General features: G+C 33.5%; 4 protein-coding genes across 4 annotated transcripts; all 4 read right to left on the minus strand.

Moving 5' to 3' along the window:
* Positions 1 to 581: 581 nt before the first annotated feature.
* LOC124439811 (synaptotagmin-1-like) lies at positions 582 to 3,241 on the minus strand. Its single transcript, XM_046990064.1, has 4 exons — positions 3,017 to 3,241; positions 2,032 to 2,315; positions 1,521 to 1,603; positions 582 to 1,134 (listed from the first exon to the last, which is right to left on the minus strand). Exons 2-4 carry the CDS (start codon positions 2,278 to 2,280, stop codon positions 780 to 782), a joined length of 687 nt encoding a protein of 228 aa, XP_046846020.1. The 5' UTR covers positions 2,281 to 2,315; positions 3,017 to 3,241; the 3' UTR covers positions 582 to 779.
* An 869-nt stretch (positions 3,242 to 4,110) lies between these two features.
* On the minus strand, positions 4,111 to 8,597 carry LOC124439808 (synaptotagmin-2-like). The gene is made up of 6 exons (XM_046990060.1): positions 7,668 to 8,597; positions 6,340 to 6,587; positions 5,811 to 5,857; positions 5,366 to 5,729; positions 5,110 to 5,224; positions 4,111 to 4,811 (listed from the first exon to the last, which is right to left on the minus strand). The coding sequence occupies exons 1-6, from the start codon at positions 7,870 to 7,872 to the stop codon at positions 4,393 to 4,395; spliced, it is 1,398 nt and encodes a 465-aa protein (XP_046846016.1). The 5' UTR covers positions 7,873 to 8,597; the 3' UTR covers positions 4,111 to 4,392.
* Positions 8,598 to 8,724: 127 nt separating this feature from the next.
* On the minus strand, positions 8,725 to 13,001 carry LOC124439809 (synaptotagmin-2-like). The gene is made up of 6 exons (XM_046990061.1): positions 12,678 to 13,001; positions 11,389 to 11,636; positions 10,529 to 10,575; positions 10,103 to 10,445; positions 9,784 to 9,898; positions 8,725 to 9,531 (listed from the first exon to the last, which is right to left on the minus strand). Exons 1-6 carry the CDS (start codon positions 12,877 to 12,879, stop codon positions 9,107 to 9,109), a joined length of 1,380 nt encoding a protein of 459 aa, XP_046846017.1. The 5' UTR covers positions 12,880 to 13,001; the 3' UTR covers positions 8,725 to 9,106.
* A 1,422-nt stretch (positions 13,002 to 14,423) lies between these two features.
* LOC124439855 (dolichyl-diphosphooligosaccharide--protein glycosyltransferase subunit STT3B-like) lies at positions 14,424 to 25,060 on the minus strand. The gene is made up of 20 exons (XM_046990123.1): positions 24,863 to 25,060; positions 24,150 to 24,258; positions 23,872 to 23,981; positions 23,679 to 23,767; positions 23,244 to 23,332; positions 23,098 to 23,163; positions 22,654 to 22,753; positions 21,625 to 21,723; positions 20,739 to 20,885; positions 20,586 to 20,634; positions 20,251 to 20,405; positions 19,182 to 19,393; positions 18,199 to 18,455; positions 17,956 to 18,027; positions 17,610 to 17,709; positions 17,194 to 17,367; positions 15,282 to 15,395; positions 15,042 to 15,166; positions 14,876 to 14,963; positions 14,424 to 14,754 (listed from the first exon to the last, which is right to left on the minus strand). Exons 1-20 carry the CDS (start codon positions 25,021 to 25,023, stop codon positions 14,641 to 14,643), a joined length of 2,430 nt encoding a protein of 809 aa, XP_046846079.1. The 5' UTR covers positions 25,024 to 25,060; the 3' UTR covers positions 14,424 to 14,640.
* Positions 25,061 to 25,725: the final 665 nt, after the last annotated feature.

Genomic DNA, 25,725 nt, shown 5'->3' on the forward strand with positions numbered 1-25,725 from the left:
GAACTTTCTCTTTCTATTCCATCTTCGCTCACGTGACTAGCATTTTTGTGGCTTTATAATTAAAAATAGGTACGTGGCAAAATGTCTTTTGAGTACGATCAGATTTCAGATACTCTCCAAACTTCTCAGTTCACGTAGTTCACGAAATTTTATAAAAACATGGCAGCTTACATTATACAGTCTGTTACTCCATAACGCAAGCAGATTTCTTTACTGTTTACAGACAAGTAAAGCAACAAGAAGCTCATTGTTTTTTGTATAGATGCAGAACTAAAGAGTTAATATAGAACGATAGATTATTTATGCATGAAAAGTTGGTATCCTTGTGAGTGAAAAATTTCATTTGAGTATATTTTTGACTATTTACTAAACAAAATCATATTAATGATAATGAAGTTGCAAGGAAGGATGCAGAGAAGTGTGTATTATTTGGAACGAGTTCAAATGCAATAAGCTTTTCATGAATAAGCTATCAAAAATTATCTAAGCTCAGAGAGGTATGATTGAGCACCTCCTGAACATTTCTCTAGATCTGTCTTTGCATTGAAATTAATTGAGTAAGTTTCAATCTTTTAACTGTGTTCAAGATGACAAAATTTAAATTTTATTTTTTCGTTAAAAATGTTTTTGAATGCTAGGTCAGTATGGCGCAAGCCTTCGAAAAATCTTCTCCGAAGCAGATGAAATAAAAATGATTTTAATACAATATTTTTAATATAATATTTTCAAACAACTTTTTTGACTTCTTCCTGCCATTTTTAGCTGCATGGTCAGAATCACTAGCTTGCCTTCTTTACAATTTTTAATATTTTTGCAAGCGAAATCTCCCGAGATATCATCAGACCATATTTTTTAAATTCTTCTAACTGAAGAGATGTCTTTGCGATTATTTCATGATGAGAGAAGCGATCAAATCTCCATAGGGCAAAATTCAATTGTTGAAACAACACATGGGTGAATGGAATGAAAAATTCAAATCTTTCGTTTAGACTTGGAGAGAATGTTTTGTAAACGCAAGATCGAAACGATTTCTGATTCAGTGGACATAAATTGACGATGAAATAGACGTTTATGTCATCATTAAAGATGTTTCGTAGATTTCGTAATTCGAGCATTTCCACAAAAAGGGTATTTCTAAAAATATGAATATAAAATGACCTGCTGTGTTAAGAAATGATTGTTTGTTGATGACAAATACATACTCCCTTCATATTAGGTAATCTGGAATCAAAATTTTGTTTTAAATCTTTCGTATAGAAACCTTAGAGTACAAGCTGCTGAGCTGAATAATTTCTTAAATAATTTGAAAGGAGTCAATAGTTTATTAACTTTATTGCTGATAGCAAGTGAGATATCATTCACAAAAACAAACTGAAAATGTATCCAGATCAGTGTAAATGATCTCCAAGATAACGCCTACAAACCTTTCAAATTTATTCAAACGGGAGATTATGACGTTTCTTATAAAACACGAAGTTTTGTTCTCAGTTTGCTCGGTATTGATGATTTCTTCAACTTACTTTATTAGATCATAGCGCAGTTTAAAGTACAAGGTTCCAGCGCAATCACTGTCTTCCTTTTTATATTCATCCACTTCAATGACCTACAGAGTGAAAAGCAAATTTACTCTCGGATACGAAAAAAATGTAGCTACTTTTAAGTTGACATCGTGGTCAACTTGTGAATAAATAAACCCTATTTTTGGTCATCACGTGGGACAAAATTCCTATCAATGGACTCGCCCTTTTCAAGGAAAACACAACGAAGAGACCATTAATATAGTAAAACTAGATAAGGCTTTTTATACATTTATTTAATAATAAGAAATGCTTCGTCCATCACGACCTTTTTGACACGTCGTAAATTGCTCAATCACGTGACTTTTCAATTATTCAATACAAATGGAATTTTTCTTTCTCCGTTTTTTTAAGCTGAAAACAAGCTCCCCTCTTCTGCCCAATTTTTGACCAAAGTTTGAAAAATCAATCATTTTTCTTCATCTTATCCTACGATTGATGAAGACTAAATTACCTCAGGTAGGGAAGAAAATGTCTCCGGTTGAACGAATGATTCAACCATTGTCCCAAATGGAAAATGAGGAATGACAACAATATTATATCTTTGATTCTGAAACTGAAGTGTTCTTTTACGGTGCTTTTTTCTTCTGTTTATACAGACTTGTTTTTCTGTGATCTTTACAAGAAATACAAATAACAAAGCCAAAGCAACTGCCAAAACTGATAGCGTAATAACATGAGCCTGACTCAACTTATTTCCCATTTTTTCTCATCTTCATAGTTTGATGAACACTACCTCTAGAAAAAAATCCAAAAATTTGAAAACGCTGCATTTGAAAATGATGCAAACGAAGGGTATAACTGGACTGTGTCAAATCCCTGCACCTTACGTCAATATCTCATTTGAGAAAGACGTACGTTGCTGTCAACCACATTTAAATGAGAACTAGCATTCGATACTAAACAAAGAATGTGTGAAAGACGAACGCTTGTATGTGATCATGTTATAATGACGAAGATATAAATTTTGAGCTTTTATTTCAACTAAATAGCTCAGTTAGGTAAAACATATATTGTGCGCATAAATTGACTGTATATATGACTGCTAAAGAAATGACGTCATGAAATTTAACTGACAAACTATAGTCACGAGATAACACTTTATGGATATGGTATTATAATACTACCGAGAAATTTCCCATAATTGGTCGAGAGTTATTAACTCTCATCCCACTACGGGAAACTTCTCACGTAGAATCTATTGTATTTTAGTTCAAGCATAGCTACGAACATATTTTTTACGTAGTGTAATGTATTAAATCCAGACAGGTTTGGTTTTTTTACGACAGAATGACTCTGCTATAAGAATTACTGTCGTTGAAGAAACATGATTCACTAGCATTTGTTTACTGATCATAAAGACAATTTCTAAAGAAGTAAGGATGAGAACGATGACTGTAAATTTGCAAAGTGAGACAAAATCTTTATCGTCAAGATACCTTATGTATACGTATTCAGTGAGTGAACCAACAACAATATCATTCATCCGTGATAACATCTGTAACTTTGTTGGCCATATGTTTCGTCATTTATCGTTGATAAGTTGTGAGGTATAATTTTGATCACAAATGAAGTACCATTACAGCAGTGTGTAAACAGATTAGAATTTTGTGTTATCAAGCACTTTAAATCCGTTGAAAAGTGCCGTTGGAATTTTAATATTTTACGTTTGGTTGCACGCCATTGATTACAGCTATTTCAAATGCAACAGACTTTTGTATACTAATAGCAGCCTTACACTATAATAGTACTATATACTGGATTTCTAGATTATTTGCTTTTTAAAGGGGTTAAAGAAGGATTCTTAAAGTGTTTCAAGATGTCCTCGTTTGTACGCTCAAAAGTATATTTTTTTGCAGTTGAGTTGACCGATTGACTGGCTAGTTTAATGTCAATCATTGCAAATATGTGTATTAGCAAAATTTAGACGACTTATCGTCTAAGACGTTGTGAAAAGGCGTAAAAATGGCGTGATATGATATTGTGATTTGCCCATATATGGTTACGTCCACGCCATATTTAACGCATTTTCACGACGACGATATGTCGCGTTACTCGTGACTGAATTTCGCCATTAACGCATGTGACATTACCCATGAAAAGTATTTAACAAAATAAGTGAAATAATGTAGAATAAGATTAAGTTCGAACATCATAACAAAATAAAGTATTAATTTTAACGTTAATATTAACAACTTCCCCAGAAGCCTATAAAAGAAATTAGAAATTAGAATTAAAAAGACAAAAACGGCATACAAGATACAGATACAACAGAATTTCTGTCATTGTTTTTATGTCCGGAAATATTCCATGTGTGTTTGTCTCGTAGACCGTTTTTGCAAACTGATATTTGATGCTTTTACTCCCAAGTGCCACCTACCATTTTGAACTTTCGAGAACTCACTATGCTCATTTCTCCACGGTGATATCATTGGTTAAGACCAGTGGTCTATCGCGCATAATTCTTTTGTACTTCATGTAAAAAAGCCTTTGCCGTGAAGCTATGGAGTTGGCTTAAATGTACACCAAAAAGTATCAAACTGTAAACATGTACACATTTTATTATTTTCAATGAAATCCATCGAAAATTTGAACTCTGTATGAGTATAGAAATCGATAAAAGTTTTATACAAACAAGTATCGATATTTTTCAGCTTACAACTGTTATCATCTGGGACTTTTCCGTCTTATGTTCTTATCTGCGAAACCCTCCAATGACAATACCACTCATGAGAACATCAATAAAAAAGTTTAAAAACATGTGTAAACATCTGTATAAATGTTTTTTACACATGCATGTTTAAAGAAATGTAATTTAAAGTAACACATCGTCTTCTTCTTCCATCAGGTTTTCTTCTTCTGATAAAATATCATAAAGATCTTCACAATGAGATCTTTTGCTCACATGTTTTCGTGGCATGTCGACAGCAGGTCGGAGAACATGCATCAAAGAAATGTTGCTTCCACTTGATAAAGCTGATTGCCAATGCGTTTGCTCGCTTCCTATTGATCGAGAACTAAAGCTAAGCTGACCAATCACGGCTTTTTTACCAGAATGCCAACTAGGTCGATGTTTCACGCTTACTATAAGACATAACGACTTCTTTTGTGTTTCCTTAAATGGAAAATGAAATTCTTCCTCAAAAACTGGAAACAAAGTTTTTTGTTTTGTTGACGTTTTTTTATGAAATATTCGCGCAGTTCCATCAAAAACGTCCAGCGTAACATAAGGATCTAGAAAAAATGAAATGACATATTGATAAAAGTGGCATAAGTGTTGAAAGAAATTCCAAAATAATATTGCCCTCCTCTTTCTATTATAAATGCGACAGTATGTCCATTGTAAATGCTACATCAGGTTCTAAGCAGTATTATGATATTTAAAGAACAAAAAATTTTTGCAGACATTGGCATTGAATGCACAAAACTTAAATTAATATAAATGACAAATGTTATTGGTTGTGTCTAGAGAAAAAAGGCACGTGGTCAAATATTGTTTATTTTTGTGGATTACTGTATCATTTTTACTTACTAGCTTGTCCTTTCTTGTCAACAGGACTAAGATGTGAACATTCCTTTATAGTGACGTAAAACACTTCGTCTCTTGGATTCCAGCGAAAATCCAATAAAATATCACCTCCTTTTGCCTATGGAGTAAAATACAAGAAACAAATTTTGAACATTGACTTATTAGAAAACAATTAAAAAACGCTTAAAGCCATTTTGACTTTAAACTGATGAATTGAGCTAAAACATCAAGGAACATGGATTCACATCAGAACTCTTACTTCTCTTCTCCACTGCAAATTTTCTACAAACTGCTCTGATTTTCCATTTATCCGGTCAAATAAACGACGCATGTCCAAGCTTGCAGCACCTATCAAATCTCGAGGCGATATCTTGTTTGCATCGAACACACACAGAATCAATGTTTGCTCTTTGAGCTCATCAGGTAGAATATTAATTGAGATGAGATCGTTAAAGATGGGGGAAATACTGTTTCGAACTCGTTTTGTTTCATGAGATCCTTCATCTGCACGTCGACAAATTGAAAATGGATCAAGTTCAACTTGTACAAAATTAAATGAAACGTAGCCAGATGACTTGATGGATAAATCTTCGGCTTTGATAATTTTCACATAAAGAGTCCCGCTAAAAGTATTGTAAAAATCTCAATTAAATTTTGTAAATAATTTTTCAAAACAAATATTTCCCATAATGCACTTTACTCACGTTCGTTTTTCATATGAAAGAGTAAATTTCAATCGTCCGATATTTTTCTATAAGAGTGAAGTATTTCAAATAAATTACTTAACAATTCACTAATATGTCCATAGGTTTACGGGACGGAGAAATTGAGGATGGGGATGTTAAACTGTGGGAGGACGCGGGAGGCAGACCCCCCCAAGGTTTATATCAAACATGTGTTTTTTCTACGTATTTTTTTACACAAACTAGTCACTGACGTTTAGAAACTTTGAGTTTCCTAACAAATTAGTCGATGTAAGCTGTAAAGAACAATGGATTAAACGTCTGAGTAACCACAGATAGTACTTTCTACGACACGTCCTTATTAAATTATGTAACAATAATTCAAGGTTGTACCAAAAAATTGTTAAAATAATCACATTCCCATGTTTTCGCTGGCCGAAACAAAATATCTTATTTTCTAATTTTAGCATATAATATTTACAAATAAAAAGCATTTGTGTATGCTGAACTCAAAGGTGCAACTTCGATTGGAAAAATATTCACAACTTACAATCTCTCTACCAAAACCATCATCTGGCTGAATTTTAAACAAAGAAAATTTCGGTAGTTTTAGTTTTGGAAGCTTGATCTTTCTCAGAAAGCCTCTTAAAACTCCATCTTTTTTCTTTTTGTTCCTTTTCACCTTTTCCACTGCAAATTTTGAAATGCAGGAGCATATAAGAAGTATAATTATGATCGTGATTGTTACTCCAACGATCAAACCAACTGCTGCTTGTTTCTTGTGAGTTTTCACCCAATCTAAACGTTAAAAAAATAAAGAATTAGATATAGATGACAGTTGGTTTGTTCAGATTTAATTTGAGGTTTACAACAGTTAATATTCAACTGATTATTATTACTACATAGTATTTTGAAATATTCTTAAAACAACTCATTCATTGAGCCGATTACCGAATTTATGCGTATTATAAACATTGATTTTATGCTATCTTGAATTTGCGACTCATAAAATACAGAAATGTTGAAACAAGTGTTAAAATTAATGTATGTTTAATAAGCTAGTTGCGTTGTTTATTTCACATTTCTTGCTTGGCGAGAGGTGTACTTCAACTGTTGTTCTAGATTCGTTTTGAAATCTAAATCCATTTCCTATGCTGTTTCTCTGCCACGTCTCAGAAAAACATCTTCGTTGATCAGTCTTAATTCTCTTATATACATATATAATCAATAACCCAGCACTACCATACATGAAAACTGCGTAGGTGCACTAAAGATGGCATTCATGGTGTCGACATCATAAGCCAACCAGTCTCTGGAAAAACATAAATAGTTGCCTAACAGTTTTAAGGGAAACTTTTTGAAATTGGTTTTAATATTAGGTTCTGACCAATGGACGAGTTCATTATGTGACATATAGTTATAGCATATACAGCCTTAATATGCTGATGAATTTGTTCGTAGAAAATGCGTGATGCATGAACATTGAAGATCTTACGCAAGGCTATAGTAAAAACAATATAACATACATACGTATGATTTCAGTTTGAATTACGCCATTAACGTGATTATTACATTAATAGTCAGACAATTCGTACAAACCACCACAGACATAGCTAGACCTGGACTAGCGTATCAACAAGGATGATATAAGTCACATCAAAAACTTGGCAACATTTGGTACAGGTTAGAACATAATCTAGCAGTAAGAAAAAATTGATTTTGTCTGTAAAAAAGTTGGGCTTACTAAAAATATTTGTCGCAAGATCAAGTTTCTGCTTTAAAAATCACGAGAAGAGACGCGATGATAGTATATTGGTGCTAGACAAGAACAACTATAGTTGACTATATTAAAAGATGTAGAACGGAGATTGCGCTCACCTGTAACTGCAGAGACGTTGACATGGGGAACTATTGATTCATGTTTCGTCCCATTGTTCACCAGTGAACGAATATGTAATTTTTCATCATCGACATTATTTGATGTTTTGATAGTAGGTGAACACAAATAAGCAAATATCACTAATGCAGCGACAAACGACAGAACAAGTCCATTCACTGACGTCTTGAACGAATTGTCAGTCATATCTATGACAATCAATCATCGTAAGCGATGAATTTGTGATGGTTTAGAAAGCATTTTCTTGACAAAACATATTTGGATGGCGCTTTGGAAATGTGGCGAATTATTGTTCACGCAAGATTAATCAAGCTTTCATAAGCAGATGAAGTATCATAAAATTCTTTCTATAATTGCTTGTTCTTAAAAGCTAAAAATGATAAAGTTACTAAAGTTTCATTATAAAATTGTATAGAAATTGACTGATTTAGGCATGCAGCTCACAATTTTAATCAACGTACAAAAAAAGCTTCGTATTGACGACTCAATATTTACATATTCGAAACAGAGACGCGACTGTATCTGTAGTTGTACTCATCACTGCTCTTGCGTTAAATTTCATGGTGTCTAATGATTGTGAGTGATTTGTGACTGTCAGCTGCGCATATATATGTAATAACTGTAGTTTGTTCATCAAATGAGTCTTAAAAATTGTTTGTTTATTTCCAGACTCGATCTTTGATTATAAAAAATAACGAAGTATAATTGCGATTGTTATGTGCAATCACGCTACTGAGTGCAATTCATGGTCCAGCGTAATTGGAAATTTAGAATTGCTCCATAGCATGGGCCTATTTAAGTTGTATCCAAACAAGAGCAATATTTTGGCATGTTATATAGCTAGCGATAGGCAACTACCCACTAAGTGATGCTGCTCTAAGCCAGACGCTTCGAGATAGTTCAGAAATTACCCATCTAGATGACCATTTACTATGGACATCTAAGACATGTCATTAGATGTCCATAGTAAATGGTGTAGTTTTGTAGAACAAGTTATCCGTTATGCTGACTAACATGGAAACAGCGATGACCAACAGATTGCGGTACAAAAAAGAAAAGCATAAGCTGTTTTTACTATTTTTGTTAACTATTATATGACATTTTTAATTCCAGTTTCGAGAACTTGCATTGCCAATTTCTCACACAGTTATAGTACATTTCATGTCAAAAATGACTTTTTGGCTCAATGGCTCAGTGCAAATATCCATCACGTATTAAAAATTACTATTGAGCGATCAAACATCTTCTTATTAAAGATGGTCGTGGTGTTGCTAATTGTTGGAAGATGCATATTTACATATAAACACCTCGATCTGTGTAAACAGATTAATGCTTACTGACAGTCTTTAAAAATATGTGTAATTATTCATATAAAACTTTGCTTTACGTATGCATGCTTAAAGCCATGCAATTTCTAGAATCAAAGAGGCAGATCCTCCTCCTGATCGATTAGATTTTCTTCTTCTGATAAATCGTCATAAAGATCCTCACATTGAGATCTTTTGGTCACATGTTTCCCCGGAATGTCGACAGACGATTGGAGAGCATGCTTCATGAAAATAATTTTACCACTTGTTAAAGCTGATTGCCAATGCCTTTGCTCACTTCCTATTGATCGAGAACTAAAGCTAAGCTGACCAATCACTTCTTTTATACCAGAACGCCAGCTAGGTCGATGTTTCACGCTTATAATAAGACATAACGACTTCTTTTGTGTTCCTTTAAATGGAAAATGAAATCTGGAACCTTCCCCGAAATCTGGAAATAAAGTTTTTTGTTTCGTTGGCGTTTTTTTATGAAGTATTCGCGTAGTTCCATCAAAAACGTCCAGCGTGACATAAGGATCTAGACAATGTTCAAAGACAGTTGAATAAAAGAAATTTCTACATATTTTTGTGTCTTCAGGTTGCAAACAGGTTGACTGTACTAATGGTATTACATCAGGTTCTAAGCAAAGTCACTATTTATGAGAATGATATTTTTTAAATTTTAGCAACAGACGCGCTTATTTTGTGTTATGGATGTTTGCGCTTGTGTTTAGAAATTACATATAAGGGCTAAGATATTTTCAGCGGATAAAAAATCAATTCTACTTACTAGCCTGTCCGTTTTTGTCAACTGGAGTAAGATGTGAACAATCCTTTACAGTTACACAAAACATCTCCTCTCTTGGATTCCAGTAGAAACCCAAATAAATATCACCTCCTTTTGCCTATGGAGTAATAAACATTGGTCGATGAATTTTACGATAGTTTTAACGCTTTTATTTTTAAAACTATATGTAATATAGCTAAGAGAGATACTTCTCGAACATCGACTGATTAAGAAAACGATAATAAACTTAAAACCATTTTGACATTAAACTGTTCAAATGAATTGAAACATCAAAGAATAAGATTCACATCAGAACTCTTACTTCTCTTCTCCACTGCAAACCTTGTTCAAACTGCACTGACTTTCTGTTTATGCGGTCAAATACATCGCGCATGTCCAATCTTATGGAACCAATCAAATCTCGAGGCGATGTCTTGTTTTCATCGAAGACACACAGAATCAATGTTTGTTCTTTGAGCTCATCAGGTTTAACATCAAAGACGGTGAGATCGTTAAAGACGGGGGAGATACAGTTGCGAACTCGTTTTGTTTCATGAGAAGTAGACATTGGATTAAGTACAATATGTACAAAATTAAACGAAACGTAGCCAGATGACTTTATGGATAAATCTTCGGCTTTGATGATTTTCACATAAAGAGTTTCGCTAAAAATGTTGTAAAATTCAATCAAGTAAATTCTGTAGCTAGCCACCTAGCCTTGTTTCAAAACAAACATCGCACAACTTACGTTTTCATTTGGTAAAAAAGAGAAAATGCCAGTTGTCCAATGTTTTTCTAAAGATATGCGTAGGAATGAAATAATAAATTGAAATAGCTACTTGACAACATATCATGAACTAAATAGATCAATAAACAACCTCAAAAACACTACCAGCCATGGAGGTTACCTTAGAAGGTATATTACCTTAACCCCCGGATTAGTTCGAAAATATTAATTTCAAAATATCAATGAAAAATCGGAATTTGAGTTACGAGGTTTATGCAGGATTTTGCAAGTTATTAAAAAACAAAGGGTTAAATGCTAAGTCAGGATTAATATCAATCATACTTTGTAAGTTTAGCCAGCTCGCACGTTTTCTCCAACTTTGTAAATGTCAAAACATTATTCTTATTATTCTTACAGAATTTCTTTAGAAAACTGTTATTTTCACAATAAGCTAACAGAAAAAAATTGCATGTTACAATGGTAGGACTACGTCATTGTACGGGGTGACAAAGCCAGGAATTTGAACACCCATACAGCCCTAATCAAAGAATGTATATATGCAGAAAAAGAAATAAAATTGGGTCCCATTTCACGTTTTCTTGGACCAAGATCGTCTTATTAGTTGATATGGTTTGCTTGCTTAAAGTAAGAATGCTTATTGCATAAGACGTTTGTTACGCTGTTAGTAAATCGCTCTACACTGAATGCGTAGATATGTAACTATAATTATGACATTGCAGTTTTTAAAATTACACTGGAAAAAGTATATTTCCGGACCCTCTGCCCCATGGCTCACGCTTCAAAGGCCAAGTTGGGATTGGTTGGGTTGGCATTTTACAGCTTAGTTTTTTCGGTAAGACGCATTAATTGCTACAACTTACAATCTCTCGACCAAAACCATCACTAGGTTGAATTTTGAAAGCAGGAAATTTCGGTAGTTTGAATTTCGGAAGCTTGACCTTCTTTGAATGACCTCTTACAACTGCATCTTTTTTCTTTTTCTTTCTTTTCGCCTTTTCCGACGCAACTTTTGAAACGCAGCAACAAATAAGAATGACAATTATAATCGTGATTGTTACTCCAACGATCAAACCAATTGCTGCTTGTTTCTTGTGAGTTTTCACCCAACCTAAACATTAAAAAATATTGATATCAGGACCAGTTACGACATAACGCATGTGAAATGAAAGTCGCCGACTCTCCATCAGTCGTGACATTTGAATACAATATTTATGCCGTTAAATTTAAAGCACAGAATGCCAGGGGCAGGAGCGTGCTGCAACCTCGAAAAGAACAACAAATGAGCAGAATTTAAGGGGCCTGATTGCCCGATTGAAACCAAAACAAACTCGATATAACTGGTATACAACTCGTGTAATGAAGTTGCTTTAATAAAATGTTGTGTATTCGATAACTTTTTAACTTACGAGTTCTCGTTGTAGGGTCTCTGGCAAGCACGCCCCTGCCGAATGTCGTTAAACCGAATGCCGATTAAATTCAAAAATATGAATAAAATTAGTTTGGTTCGAATGTTGTTTTCAATGATATCTCAATACTTGTAAAACAAACAAATAATATCGGTGTAGGTTCCGTACGGTTTTTGTACACCTGTAAAAATATTGAGCGAACTCTCTCGTGACAATTTCAAACGAGCTTGTTCGCTTGTAAAATCTACTTGTGAATAAAAATCGTACGCGCTCACCAACCATGAAATAATTATGTATCATACGAGAATGACTGAGTCAAAACATGCAAAACTTGTAATTATTTCATAGGGGCTAAGGGCTACTCTAAACAACATTATTATAGCTTTCGATTAAATAGATTATTGGTATATTTTATTGATAAAATAACATACGTACATAATTCAGTTTTAATGTCATCGTTGAACGTAGTTTGTACAGTAAATTTCTCGTATTGATTAACGGAAGTTTCATACTAAATTTTATTTCATAAAACACGTCAAACACAAAGCAACATCTTTAAATAAGGCACACGTTCTGCAACAAGTGTTTGCTAATACTTAGGAAAGAACAGATTTACCTGTCATAAATAGGCTAACAAAAACATCTGCCAAAATCAAATCTTTGCCGTGATCAATAATAAGTTGCCAACAAACAACCACAGTTTAATATGAAAGCTTTTTGAAATACAAGTCGGATATACTAACCTGTAACTGACGTGATGTTAAAATGGGGAAGTATTGATTCATGTTTCGTCTCATTGTTTGCCAAGGAACGAAAATATATTTTTTCATCATCGACATTATTTGACGCGTTGATAGTAGGTGAACATATATAAAGAAAAATCACTAAAGCAGCAAGAAGCGACACACTAACTCTTTTCACCGTCTCGAACGAATTGTCAGTCATATCTATGACAACCAATCATCGTAAACGATGAATTTTTCGTAAGGTAAAAGCATTTTAATGTAAACACATAGTTCGTTATGAACGTCGCTTTGGTAATGCGTCAAGACTTATTATATATGCAAGACTAAGCAACTTACAAATGACAAATAATAAAGTTCTTTTTCTGGAATGGCTTAATCTAAAAAATGATTGACACGAAACGGTTAAAAGAAGCTTTTAAAAGGCATTTTCAAAATTGCAAATGCTGAGCACGATTTTTATTCTTTAAAAAACTTCGTGATGACGAGGGCGATATAAACCTATAAGAGAAATTCTTTAGCAAAATTATCATCAGTTTCTTTAGAAAATCAAATCCTTTCATTGTTTTTCCAGTGCACGAGCACTAAAATATTTGCATTGTAAAAGTTAAAAACGTGCTGGCTTTATTCGCTCATGTTTCTGACGATGAAGCTGAACTAAAACTACTGTTCATGCATCAAATATTCTTGAGTTCAAATTATTGTGATATTATTTCGATTGGCGGCATATGTAAACCAAAATTAGGTAAATTTTAACAAAAATTTGTAAATGTTTGCAATAGTTTCCCGCTATCAGTGTATGATTAGCATTAGGAGTAATGAACCGAGCGATGAACAAGAAAATGCGAATTACAATTTAACTATTAAAGGCTAGCAGAGTGCTTTTACATTGAGCCATCCAATACAAAGTTATAGTAAAGTTTCGTCTTTATTGAAACCATCAGACGATATTAAATGCAAATAGTGTGGAGTATTTTGATGTTATTAATGAGTATTTACAACATACTGGTGGATAGGCAGTATGAAGTGGGATAAATGGAGGAATAAAGTAATATTATAAACGTAATGTTTATTGAAAACACTCTTGCAGTAGCTCATTACTACTGAATTACCAAGTCAATAATCTATTTTATACGTTATTTTATAAGTTTAAAGATTGGTAATCCAGGCATATTTAATGTATAAAAATGAGAGTTACTCCGGATTGTTGAAAAATTATTTTATTGAGCTTTCGACTCGGTGCTTCGAGCCTTCATTAGAAAGAATCTATAAATTATGAATCTATAAATTTACTCTCGAACTTTTGTGCAATAACTTGACTTAAATGAACATGATAATGACTCTGATCGATTTTTTTTAGGGAGGGGGGGTGGGGGGGTGGTGGCTCATATTTATATATTCATCTGTCATTGTAATCACAATTGAGTTCAATTGCAACTAATAAAGTGGAAAATACATCTATGAAAATTACACCCCCACCTCAATTTTATCGATCGTGAATAATCTTGCAAGACTTAATACATAATTATGTCGAAGTTATATACAGGTGTTAATAACTTGTCTTCAACTATCCATTATCTTCGTTCGTTATTATTTAGGATTTCGATAAAAGTTTAACAAAACTATGCAAAATTTTTTAAATTAGTTTTTAGTTGCCGAGTTTTTTAGAAAACTGAATATATACGTAGTGGTTTCATTAATATAAAACAATGAAAATCTTGAAATATAAAGAAAAAGAAAATATGCTAGATGGAGAAAAATCAATTTTATATATAAAAGCTTCGTTTAAACACATTCAAACATCATTCAGGGAAATATAATAAAAAGCAAACTCAAGTGAATTAAGAGAATACATTATTAATGCTAGAACGATGGAACTTTCACAACTTGAATTTCACTTCCAACAAACGGGAATTAAAACAATGTTCAATTTAAACATGTTGCAAAAACCTGAGAGCGCATTCTATGTTGACTTCTTTGTCTTCCTTGTTTTCAATTTTTTGGATCTCTTTTTAATTCTTTGACCCAAGATGAATTTATGTTTATTTTTTATGCTTCCTTTCTGTTTGGAGCTGGTCTGTTAATAAAAAATCGTGCATTACAATCGAATAACAGTAGAAATTCACAAATGCTCTAATCAACGGCGACAACTATAAACTATCAATAATATACTGGAAATGACATTCAATATTACCAACCTTTCTCGAGTAGAAACGATTCCTCGGTATATGATTAGTGACTCGTCTTTTCAATTGGCTATCGTACCGGTTGCTAAGATCTTTCACTCTATCAAATAAACAACCGCTGTACAGATACTCAACTCAACACAAAAGATTCTGTAATAACGGTAGAACTTAATCTTACTTATAAATTCGAACAAGCCAATGCTCTGACGTAAATACTTCATCTAAGTACTTTAACTTGACATTCTTGTTTCCAATCTCAACATTTCTTGTACGATCGAATCCTGACGGTGTTCTGAAGTCCAACTGGACGAGGTAAATTGAACATGATTTTAACAAATACCGAGCAAATCGAAAAAATCACCGGCAGTTTAAATGCGCTTCAAGACGATAATAATAGCGTAACTTTACGTAACTTTACCTGTAGCTCCCCGAACCTGTGATAACACAATTTGTACATTAAACAATTCAGTAAAACCGGTGAACCACCAGCATCGACACGAAATTCGCCATTTTGTGTAAAATAATCAGATTCCTAAAAATATAATGTTTTTATTTACAAAATAACATTCCTATGCGAAGCAGATCGCATTTACTCTCCTTTGTTACATCTTTCACAAAAGGAAATAAAGAAATGAGCCGAATAAGATATTGAAAGCAAACACAAGCAAAATTTGCAAAATCCGGGAAGTGCCCGGTCTAATTTTATGTTCAAACAAATACCGCAAATGCTCACTTTAGCGCTGCGGCGCTTACTTAATTTTTCCAATTCTGAAAGCGGCACTCATGCGGGAGCAATGTATTAGTGGGAGCGACGCTTATTGAATAATTTATAATTTAACGTTCACAAAAAATATTTTTGTGCCAGAAAAATAAAACTATGAAAACTTACGTGGTATAATATAATACATATTGACTTAAAGTGCCCTTGCACCAAAACATTTTTTTTAGAAATATCAAATCTGTTTATGATTTTAAGCCTCTTTGAGAAAAATTTTTTGAATTTGATCAAATCGTTTGATTTTTGTAAAGCGTTAAATTCTCTAAAATCGTATTATTCTTGTGGACCATGTCCGTGATAATGAGGAGGCTGAAACTAGCTAATTTTATGACGTCATCCAAGGTACTCGTGTCACACGAGTCGTGGTGTATTCAATAGCTATCAAGTCACTGCTGCAGAAGCACAGCTATAGTCTATTAGCGTCTAAAAGCATTGCCTTTGAACTAGTAAGAGTACAAAAATGGTAGTTAGTTGCGTTGCAGCCAATAGTTAGAATAAATCAAGCCTTAGCTCTCGTATGAGTCTTCACACGTCGCTTTAAAATGATAAAAGCTCGAGGCTAAGCGAAGCAATGCGCGAATTTGAGCCTTCCAGTGCTTCAACACTTTGTTCGGCTCACTTCAGACCAGAGGATTGGAGCGTCAATTTAGTAGTTTGCCGAATCAAAAGAATGCTAATTTTCCAAGGCTTAAAAAAGATGAGATTGAATTTGTGTCTTTCCGACCATCCATGCTTTGAACTCAAAATCCGAATAATTATCGCTCAAGTTATCATAGCCTTCCGAGTGTTCTATCACGTACCCCGGTATAAAGTTTTTGTCAGAATTATCTGACTGAACACTCAATTCTGATTTCGATTCATAACTTTCTTTGCAAGACAATTCCCACGAATATTATAATAAAAACAGCGTGAAAGAACATGTATGTTTAATAAAAGCTAAATATGTCCGAATGCCAACTACCTTGGATGACGTCAAAATATCTTCTAGTGCCAGTTTCTTTTGTATTATAGAAAACGACGTCAATGGACCAAAAATACACAACTTCAAGACGCCATAAAAGCATGTTGATTTGACCAAATTCGAAAATTTTTTCTCAGAGAGGCTTAAAATCATAGACAGATTTCATATTGCTGAAAAAAAATTTTGGTGAAAGGGGCACTTTAATAACTCTCTAATTCTTTCGATTAATCGCCGAAATAAAGTTACTCAGATGCGGCGCTTATCCGGGAGCAGCGCTAAGTAACTTTTCTGGATTCTGAGTGGGGCGCTTAATCGAGAGCATCTAGGACGACGCTAAAACGAGCATTTAAGGTATGAGGACATACATACGGGTTTGTTTGAAAGTATTCAGACGTCAGTATTTCATAAATCATACAGAATAAAGATAAAGTTGCTAATTAACAAAAAATAAGTCTAATTGCTAAATGCATACTTCATGTAAAACAAGCAACACATTCTTAAGCCTAAAGCTTAGTGTTGAGACCAAGATGAAATAATGTAATTAAAGCAGATGCAGATCTAGTGTTTTCATTGGACTACCTACGTACTTACTTTAATATCTTTGGGATGTTCGCCTTCAGCTATCCTGACCATCCATAAAAATTTGTTTATGTCGTCTCCTGAATAACCAATGACTCCACCAAATATAACCAAGACGTAATCGACATCCAATGAACGCATAATTTTATAAGCTGCTGTTTCATTTGATGACATTGCTTTTCCAACCTTAGATAAATGAACGAAGCACATTTAGTTAAAGTATGTGGTTCGTATACTGTCGTACATATACGTATGACTGATGGGAAATTTCTCCACTCATCACAATGATGCAAAGTTTCGAAGAAACGATTTCAAAACAAAAACAATGATCAGCCATTTTGAGGTTCGGCTTAAACCAAGTGGCATATAAAAACAAAAGTGCTGTCATTAATATTGTATGTAGTTAAAAATAAAACCAATTCACAAACCATGGCAATGTGGCTGTTATTCCATGTGTTATTGTCGACAAGAGTTGTTCTATTGCCCATACCAGCAATCTGATAGCCATAATCCCACCACGACATCACTCTTGAAATGACAATTGTTAAAAAATTATGTCCTCGACAAATGAAAAACTGAACAAAGAATTTCACACAATGGAGTAAATTATAACCAAAATTCGATTAAATAAGAGTTATTTGGTAGTTTCTCAACAGTTTCCCTTCTACTAGAAATCCTTATTAAAACGTGAAAAGACAAGCGCTAGCTGGCAGTACAGCATTTAGTCAATTTATTTTTAAAAAATCTTTCTATGAAAAGTATGAATAAACTAACCTGGAGTCATCAGGTGTATTTTGTCTTAACCAAAAATAAGCTTCCCGAAAATCATCTAGAATATTTCGACTCCTATAAAATGATCAAAATATTTTTATATCAACATTAAAGTAAACACAAAAGGTCTTTATATCAAAATACGTAGATTCCGATGTAAACGAGATACTTCAAAACTAGATTTCACATCGGTTTTCTTTCCAAATTAATATTCCAAATAGTTTATCACTCGCAAATTTCACCTACCCGTCATAATTGGTGGATGCAAGAACAACAGATGGACTTGAGTAGGCGTTGCTAGTCACCCAAGTACAATGAACAGCGTAAAGCATCAGCGTCAACAACATGCACATCACCACAAATCCTCCAAGATTAGATGAAGAATCTGTAGATTTCGTCTCTTCACTCTCTTTTTCGTCAAACATTTTAGACGTCACCGATGACTGAGATGAATGACGTTCTTTTCTCTTGTTAGTTTTGATGCCACCTTTACTTCTGGATGGCTAAAATTTGCAAGAAAAAAAATGACGAAATTTTCTTTAGCAAAACATAATAACTACTACAGAGTAATTCCGGAGAGAACACGTGTAAAATAGACGGCACAGGAACCCCACACATTACATAGAATTCCTTCTAATTCAAATAAATAATCTAAGTACAGTTTTACACCTCTGAGATATACGTATCATGTATAAGTATAGATTCTTCATAGTGAAACAAGCGTTTACAGTATTTGACACCAAATTTTACCATCGTGTTTTTTGATTGCATTGTAAAGGGAATTTAAAATAACTTAATAAATGACTCTTTTTTAATAGAATTATGATATTTCAGAAATATATAACTTCTCTTTAATATGCAAATGAATCGTTATAACATCACATTGGATAATTAGTTTTAGGAAAAACTAGTTATGGTCTGCAGTTGCATTAAAATATCAAACGTTGGCATTTTTATAAACATTCACTACACATGTACTCACTACACAGTTGTATTTGTTTATACAACATTCTAACGATGTTAAAAATTGATGATTTTTAAAATATCATTGTGCTCTGCGATGTCAAAACGATGCATTTGCATAAAGAAAAAATTCAAATACCTTAAGAAAAAAGTGCAAAAAGCCAATTCTACTGAAGATGGTACAAAGTCCTTTTATACGTTCTTTCCAATACAGTCAAACAAATTCGTAATAAAATATCGAGTAATAAACATTCTTAAACACAAACCTTTTTCTTTTCAATGTCTTTCTGCTCTTCCACTTGCTCCTCTTGACGATCCTCGTCATCTTCGTTGATTGGAATCGAGTCAGAATGGATATAGTTATCTAAGGTGACCGAGAAAGCAACAGCTGCCAGCACACACACAACTGGAGTTAAAGTTAACATAAGACGCACCATGACACCGGCAAAATACGATGCAGTAACAGCATACAAAACAACTGCAAAGATAGTATATAAATAGTTTTTCCCATACATAGCATATATTACATATATCAATCTAATACATGACTGAACGACTATATCTATAAGTGAATACATGAATACTAAGAAAACGAGATAAAAATGTTTTGTATAAATTCCATACAAAATTCCAAAAACAACACTTGGGATCCATGACGAGAATAATTGAAGAATTGCACCCACAATGTTTATAGAAAACACAATAACGCGTTCTGATGATTTTTACATAATTTATCATTTGTCAAAGAGGAAAACACTAACGTAGAGCTCTTTACAATGCTTTTAAATATCAATAATTATTTCTTGTGAAGATTTGCAACAGGTGAAATAGAACTAAAAAACATTTAGTAAAAATGCAAACGAAGCTCGATTAATGAAGTAATATACACGCTTAACTATTAAAAAATAATAGTAACACCACTAAAGTGAATGGTTTGAACCCGGGAGTATCGTTACATGTTGGTAAATGTAGATCGTTCAGGTTGGTATAGTCCTGAGAAGGACTGTTTTTGTTGTTGTTGACTGAAGTTTCGACACCCTTAGCGGTAGCCATCATTCAGTCAAGAACTACTGCTAAGGTTGTTGAAACGTCAGTCAACATCAACACCAACAGTCCTTCTCAGGACTCTACTAACCTGGACGATGTACATCTACAAACAAGTAATACCACTATCACACATCGTCCCCCATAAAGTTCACAAGATGAATGACTGGAAGGAAGATTCTACGTTTAATCTTTTTCAGTGTACAGGCTACCCATAAAAATATTCAATAACCATGACCACAAATGACGCTTTCCACACAACAACAAAGAGGAAGAAGAACATCAACTTACTAAATACTCTTTCATCGTTAATTTTCTTTATGACAAACCAAAGACCAGCAGGAAAGGTACAAGCAAGGATATGAAGATCAAAAAAGAATGAAACCCAAGTCGTAGGTTGATGTTCAGAAACTGAAGCTATGATAGGAATATGAATTTTTGCATATCTAAACAAGAAATCGTAAAAGACATTATAGAATGATTTACGCAAAATAAAGAGTAGGGTTTCCAATGAAAACAGTTACATAATAATAATGTATGATCATATAAAATTTGGGAGAAATTCCACGTTGAACAGCGTCACGTTACACCAACACACATCATAAACGAAAATAAAATCACATTACCCAGTGTCATAAAGAGAGTAAAATCGCCCACTCCAAGGTGCGATATAACCTAAAATTATACATGACAATAATATCAACATTATTAAAATAACCAGCATAAAAACATAACAAAATAAATGAGATATTGATCTGTTGCATCCATTACATACTTACCTAAGTAGGTAAGAAAAACAACGACAGCAAAAACAAGACCAGCAGCCCCTGCCACTATGAGATGAAAGAACTCTTGTATTTCAGCCCAGGTTGAATGATTTTGAAGGAATTTGAGAAATGCATAGGCTTGCAGAAGAGCAAAAACACCTAAAAAATTTGAAATGGACAATGGTTACACTAACGTAGGTGTCTGTCACGTCTGTTCAAAATACAATACCGATTAAAAAATACATACTGTACATACGCACTAATGCAAATGAATAAAAGGTCAAAAAACGAAAGATTGATGAAAACAGTTCAAGAATTTTATTCGAGTGCAACGTCACCAACAGCAACTTAAATAAATATCGACAAAAAAATTTTCAGAAACATTCGCGCTAAAGAAAAACTCTATTCTTTCAGAGAAAAAAACGAACGTCATAGCCATTAACATGACGTCGCTATATTCACATTTCACACGACCAAAACAATGTTTGTTTTTTAGTTTCACTGTTGTCAAACAGAAAACAGAGCACAAAAGCCAACTAAACGATTTCTGACATGTCTACCATTTTCAGTATGACATAGTAGTTAACCTGCGTACAGGCTACTCACAAAAAATTCGCTCCGATCTTTTGCCTCTCAAAAGCTTTCTAAAGACTATACTGCAAGGTATATAGTTCGATAGTCTCATATAGCGCATAAGTGATGTATAAACTTTCCATTACTACTGTACATACAAAATTCTAACCGTACACGATTAGTAAAAATATTTATTCCAAAGGTAGTATAATATAAAGTAGCATAGCAACTGGGTTGTTTTCAATATATTTGTTGAACACTGTTAAGCCATTGCAACTTTGCACTGAAAAGACATTTCATTGGTTTTAATGACAAATTTTCTCACCTGCAGAAGCCATGTGTTCACTGGTTCTGATAGGTTGAAAGCCAACGAACGGGATTTGCATGGACAAAATAAGTCCCATTATAAAAAAGGTTGAGTAGGCTATACGGGTTTAAAGAAAGATAAAAATATTTATAAAATGAACGAAGTTTTCATCAACATACTTTAACAAAACTCAAACATTAAGGAAAGATTGCAGTTTTCTTTTGATATAACGGAGACAAATGCATATGTCCTCAACAGGTTAGCTGGCTTTGACAGCATTACGCATGTCATCCCAGTGCCTGGAATAAATTATCGCATACGTATTTACGCTCGCTACATTCCAAATAGATCGAGGGCAAAGTGAAGAAATGAAATTCGCCATATTTTAGTATAGTGGATGCAATGATTCATACAACGCCTAGGAATCAGCTACATTATTTTTTTCCACTGTTTTAGATGTTTATTACTGAACGTGACGAAAATTTGAACGTTTTACGCGTGCAATTGACGTTTTAAGCAGTGCCCTCACTTTTAAGGAATTATCCTTAAAAATAGGATTTTCGAAAGGTTTTAAGGATATTTTTTAAGGATGTTTTTATACTTTAAATTAAGATACACTTAATAATATTTAATGTTTCTTTACAAATATAGCGTTGAAAAACTTGAAAACAGTAAAAAAGGAGGAAAAACCATGAAAAAATAAAAAAACACTTTTTCAGCCCATGTGATCACGCCTTGTAGTAATTTATACAAATTTAAAGAATTTAATGGAAATTTGAGGAATTTTTTTAAGCATTTTCAAAGGAACTAGGAAATTTGATTGTGAGAGCACTGGTTTTAAGTGAACAAGTGTAGTACATAAAACTCATCAGTCTAAAATAGCCTTCTCATTTAAACGCCCATACTTTTTATCATCTCACTAGTTTTAATATTTGCAGTAACAAACCATTATTCTATCTCAAATGCTGTTGAAATAAACACATTAGGTTGTAAAATTCAGCTAGGTGAAATTTGGTGTATAACTCAAAAAATCCTTCACATACGTACCAACATAAATACGAAATGTAAAACGTCCCATGAGCAAAAGAAAAAAGATGTGTAATGGTATAAGATTTATGATAAAAACATAACCACCCCAAGCAGATACCTAAAGAAAAAAAAAGCAAATAAAATGAGATGAAAACAGTTGTAGATGAAGTTTTGCTTCAATAATTCATTCCTGCACAAGGAAGGGCATGATATAAAAAATACAAGATCAAAACCTCCATTTTTTGAGCTGATATAAAACAAAGCAGGAAATCCCAAGAAAAAACAAACAAACTTTTGAAACAAAAATCTTTTGTCACTGCAATCATATTTTTGTGTACATATATCACAAACAAAACATGTCTATCATTGGAATTTGTTCTATTTTGCATAAAGTCAAGAAGAATAGAAATAACAGAGTTTTCTGTTTGTTGGTTAACATAACGCACATACTTAGCACATTACCATGTAAAAATATGCTATAGCTGCTGATGAAGCCCAAAAGATTGAGCCAGTTTTCACAGATTTTATCTGCAAAGACAATTTTCATATAAATATGTTTACAATTCATACTAAAGATAAGAATTACATGGTTAATTCTGGCAACTTACCCACAGAAAATATGTAAACTGCAAGGCAAAAATTGCTATTCCTTCATTATCATATGATCCTGCCACTGAGCGAGATATATAGCCTGGAGCTATAACAAGAAACATACTGTTTAGTATCATATACACTAGTTGCATCCAATTTTGAGTATCAATATAATAAAGAATGGAACAAAAGATGAAAACCAGAAGTAGATTCAAGGATATTTCAGAGTTTACTTATGCAGAGTTGACTTAAGAGGAGTTTACTTATGCAGTTTACTTAAGAATACTTATGCAAGAAAACACAAAATTTTTGATGTATCAGAATTGTGGGACACACAAACCCAAAAATGTCAATGTAGTCTGAGGTGTATTCTTTTCATAATAATCACTTCACACATTAAATAACTTTGCACAAACAAAGCAGGGAAAAAAACAAATATTTTACACAAGTACCAATAGCAATAAAACAAGCAGCAAATAGCCCAGCTCTTGAATTCCACAGTTCTTTGGTAAGAAAATAGGTTGCTATTGCAGTCATTCCACTGGAATTGAAGAGAAGTTAATTTTTAGAAAATACCTTGTTTTGCTTTGCCGTTTCTTACTTCTTACATAACTATGGTACATAATACCTCAGAGAAAATCTTACCTAAAAAGGGGAGCCAAGAACACACAAACATCTCGAATGTGAACTGTTATGTTTAGCATACCAAGAAATGAATGCAAGGCTGCAGAAGTCACCATCAATCCTGGAAATACCTTTAAAAAATACAACAGACATCAAAAGCAACAGAAACCATACTAAATAATCCAAATTACAATATCAAAGAGAGACACATAAGATAAGATACGCAGCTTGATTGTTTTGACTCGGGATAAGTGGTTTTACTAGCAACAGTTGAAAGTTCTGTGCATTTCTGAACTTACAGTTCCCCCAACAATCCTTCCCAAAGGATACCAAGCTCTCTCATCAAACCAATTGAGAAAATTATAAAATCCATGAGAAACAAGATGATGGGTTGCTCTATAATTGAACCTAAAACCAAAAATTGCTTCAGAGAAAAAGTTTGGTAATAAGACAAAATAAATGTAAACAATATTTCTTGATAGGAGTAAATGCGGGCGGGGTGTATTGGTGGTATGACACCCTCTTTCCAGCTTTTGTGCAAAATGAAGGCTTTTGTATAAAATACAGACACAATAAAAGTCTTTCCAAAAATGCAGAACACCTTAACTCTAGCCCATCCCCCCAACATTACTCATGGCTCATCAATTTCTTTTTGAGATGTGCAATACTGTATTCAGTTAAACCATTAAATGACACTTGCAAATAAAAAATGGGAAAGCCACATGGTGTGAAAGGGAAGGTGACGACTATTATTAGATTATTGTTTATGTTACTTCAAGGTCTCAAAAGTGATTTTTGAAAACATTTAACATTGGACAAATAACTTATTTACTACTCCCAAAATTATTTTATAGCCAATTTTGAGGGATCTTTGACTAAATTCAGCTAATACTAATGCCCATGTTAAGATTTCGTTTATTTTATTGCAGTTGGATTAAAACATGCAGACTACTAAAAATACACATCCAACATTTATCATCCTATTAGTAACAGACACTAAATTGGCACTTACCATGGATCAAACTCGTGAATAATGCTTTCGAATCGAATTATTGCAAACAATCTACTAGCAAATCCAACTAGCCATGCTAAAGACAATACGACAAAACACAACAACGACTGTACTCCAAAAGCTGCCTGTTTTTTGTTACTCAGTGCTCTAGCGACTTCCATCTTGGATTATATCCGTGACATGTGTTGTAGAAGTAAGATGCATTGTAGTTAGACACGTGTAGGAAACGCACCAATGGGAACCCTGAATTAGATCATGTGAGCATTCAAAACGCACTCGAAACACCTGTTGTCTTGCCTTTCCTGAAAAATGCCTCGCCACATTTAATGACATTCATTAGCAAGAACCAACAAGAAACAACAAGAAACGCTCACCAATGTCCAAACTACACAAAGAGTATACAAACCTCAAATGCCAAGGACGGGTTAATTTTACTACAACAGATGGGCCTATAAGTGATATCTATTCCTTTCACTAAGTTCAGTCTCTTGCTTTTGCATTTCCTAGCTTTTTTTTGCAACCCAGAGTGTAAACAACTAGGAAAAATCATTTTAAAATTCAAACCAAAATCAAGAAAATCATTGACATGGCCAGGGAAAGTGAGAAAACCCACTACTTCATAGTATGAGGCATTTAAGCCTACAGGCCAGGGCTTTCGAGAGAAGCTCGTGGTATCAAGACTTATTATCATTCCTTCATACAAATTCACATTCGTTATAATTTGTAACTTGATTCAACGTGATTTAAAGAAACTAATATTCACTCTCCGACGTAATTCTTTTCCTTTTCATTTCATCAACAACACTATACAACACTATTTGGACAACAAGAAAAGCACTGACTCATCTAACTCCACAACTAAC

This window comes from Xenia sp. Carnegie-2017, unplaced genomic scaffold, assembly GCF_021976095.1.
Source record: "Xenia sp. Carnegie-2017 unplaced genomic scaffold, XeniaSp_v1 HiC_scaffold_2, whole genome shotgun sequence".
Taxonomy (NCBI): Eukaryota; Metazoa; Cnidaria; class Anthozoa; order Malacalcyonacea; family Xeniidae; genus Xenia; species Xenia sp. Carnegie-2017.

What these genes read in the sequence shown, in the direction of transcription:
- LOC124439808 (XM_046990060.1), bottom strand. Translation starts at nt 7,872, where the DNA reads ATGACTGACAATTCGTTCAAGACGTCAGTGAATGGACTTGTTCTGTCG. An exon ending in ATGGTTTTGGTAGAGAGATT is followed by an intron (nt 5,858 to 6,339) that starts GTAAGTTGTGAA and finishes TCACTCTTATAG; the next exon opens with AAAAATATCGGACGATTGAA. An exon ending in TGACAAGAAAGGACAAGCTA is followed by an intron (nt 4,812 to 5,109) that starts GTAAGTAAAAAT and finishes CATTTTTTCTAG; the next exon opens with ATCCTTATGTTACGCTGGAC.
- LOC124439855 (XM_046990123.1), bottom strand. Translation starts at nt 25,023, where the DNA reads ATGGAAGTCGCTAGAGCACTGAGTAACAAAAAACAGGCAGCTTTTGGA. An exon ending in AGTTTACATATTTTCTGTGG is followed by an intron (nt 23,164 to 23,243) that starts GTAAGTTGCCAG and finishes TTGTCTTTGCAG; the next exon opens with ATAAAATCTGTGAAAACTGG. An exon ending in TGTTTTTCTTACCTACTTAG is followed by an intron (nt 20,635 to 20,738) that starts GTAAGTATGTAA and finishes GTATAATTTTAG; the next exon opens with GTTATATCGCACCTTGGAGT.
- LOC124439811 (XM_046990064.1), bottom strand. Translation starts at nt 2,280, where the DNA reads ATGGGAAATAAGTTGAGTCAGGCTCATGTTATTACGCTATCAGTTTTG. An exon ending in CATTTTCTTCCCTACCTGAG is followed by an intron (nt 1,604 to 2,031) that starts GTAATTTAGTCT and finishes TTCACTCTGTAG; the next exon opens with GTCATTGAAGTGGATGAATA. An exon ending in CTGCGCTATGATCTAATAAA is followed by an intron (nt 1,135 to 1,520) that starts GTAAGTTGAAGA and finishes TCATATTTTTAG; the next exon opens with AAATACCCTTTTTGTGGAAA.
- LOC124439809 (XM_046990061.1), bottom strand. Translation starts at nt 12,879, where the DNA reads ATGACTGACAATTCGTTCGAGACGGTGAAAAGAGTTAGTGTGTCGCTT. An exon ending in TAACATCACGTCAGTTACAG is followed by an intron (nt 11,637 to 12,677) that starts GTTAGTATATCC and finishes TTTAATGTTTAG; the next exon opens with GTTGGGTGAAAACTCACAAG. An exon ending in ATGGTTTTGGTCGAGAGATT is followed by an intron (nt 10,576 to 11,388) that starts GTAAGTTGTAGC and finishes GCATATCTTTAG; the next exon opens with AAAAACATTGGACAACTGGC.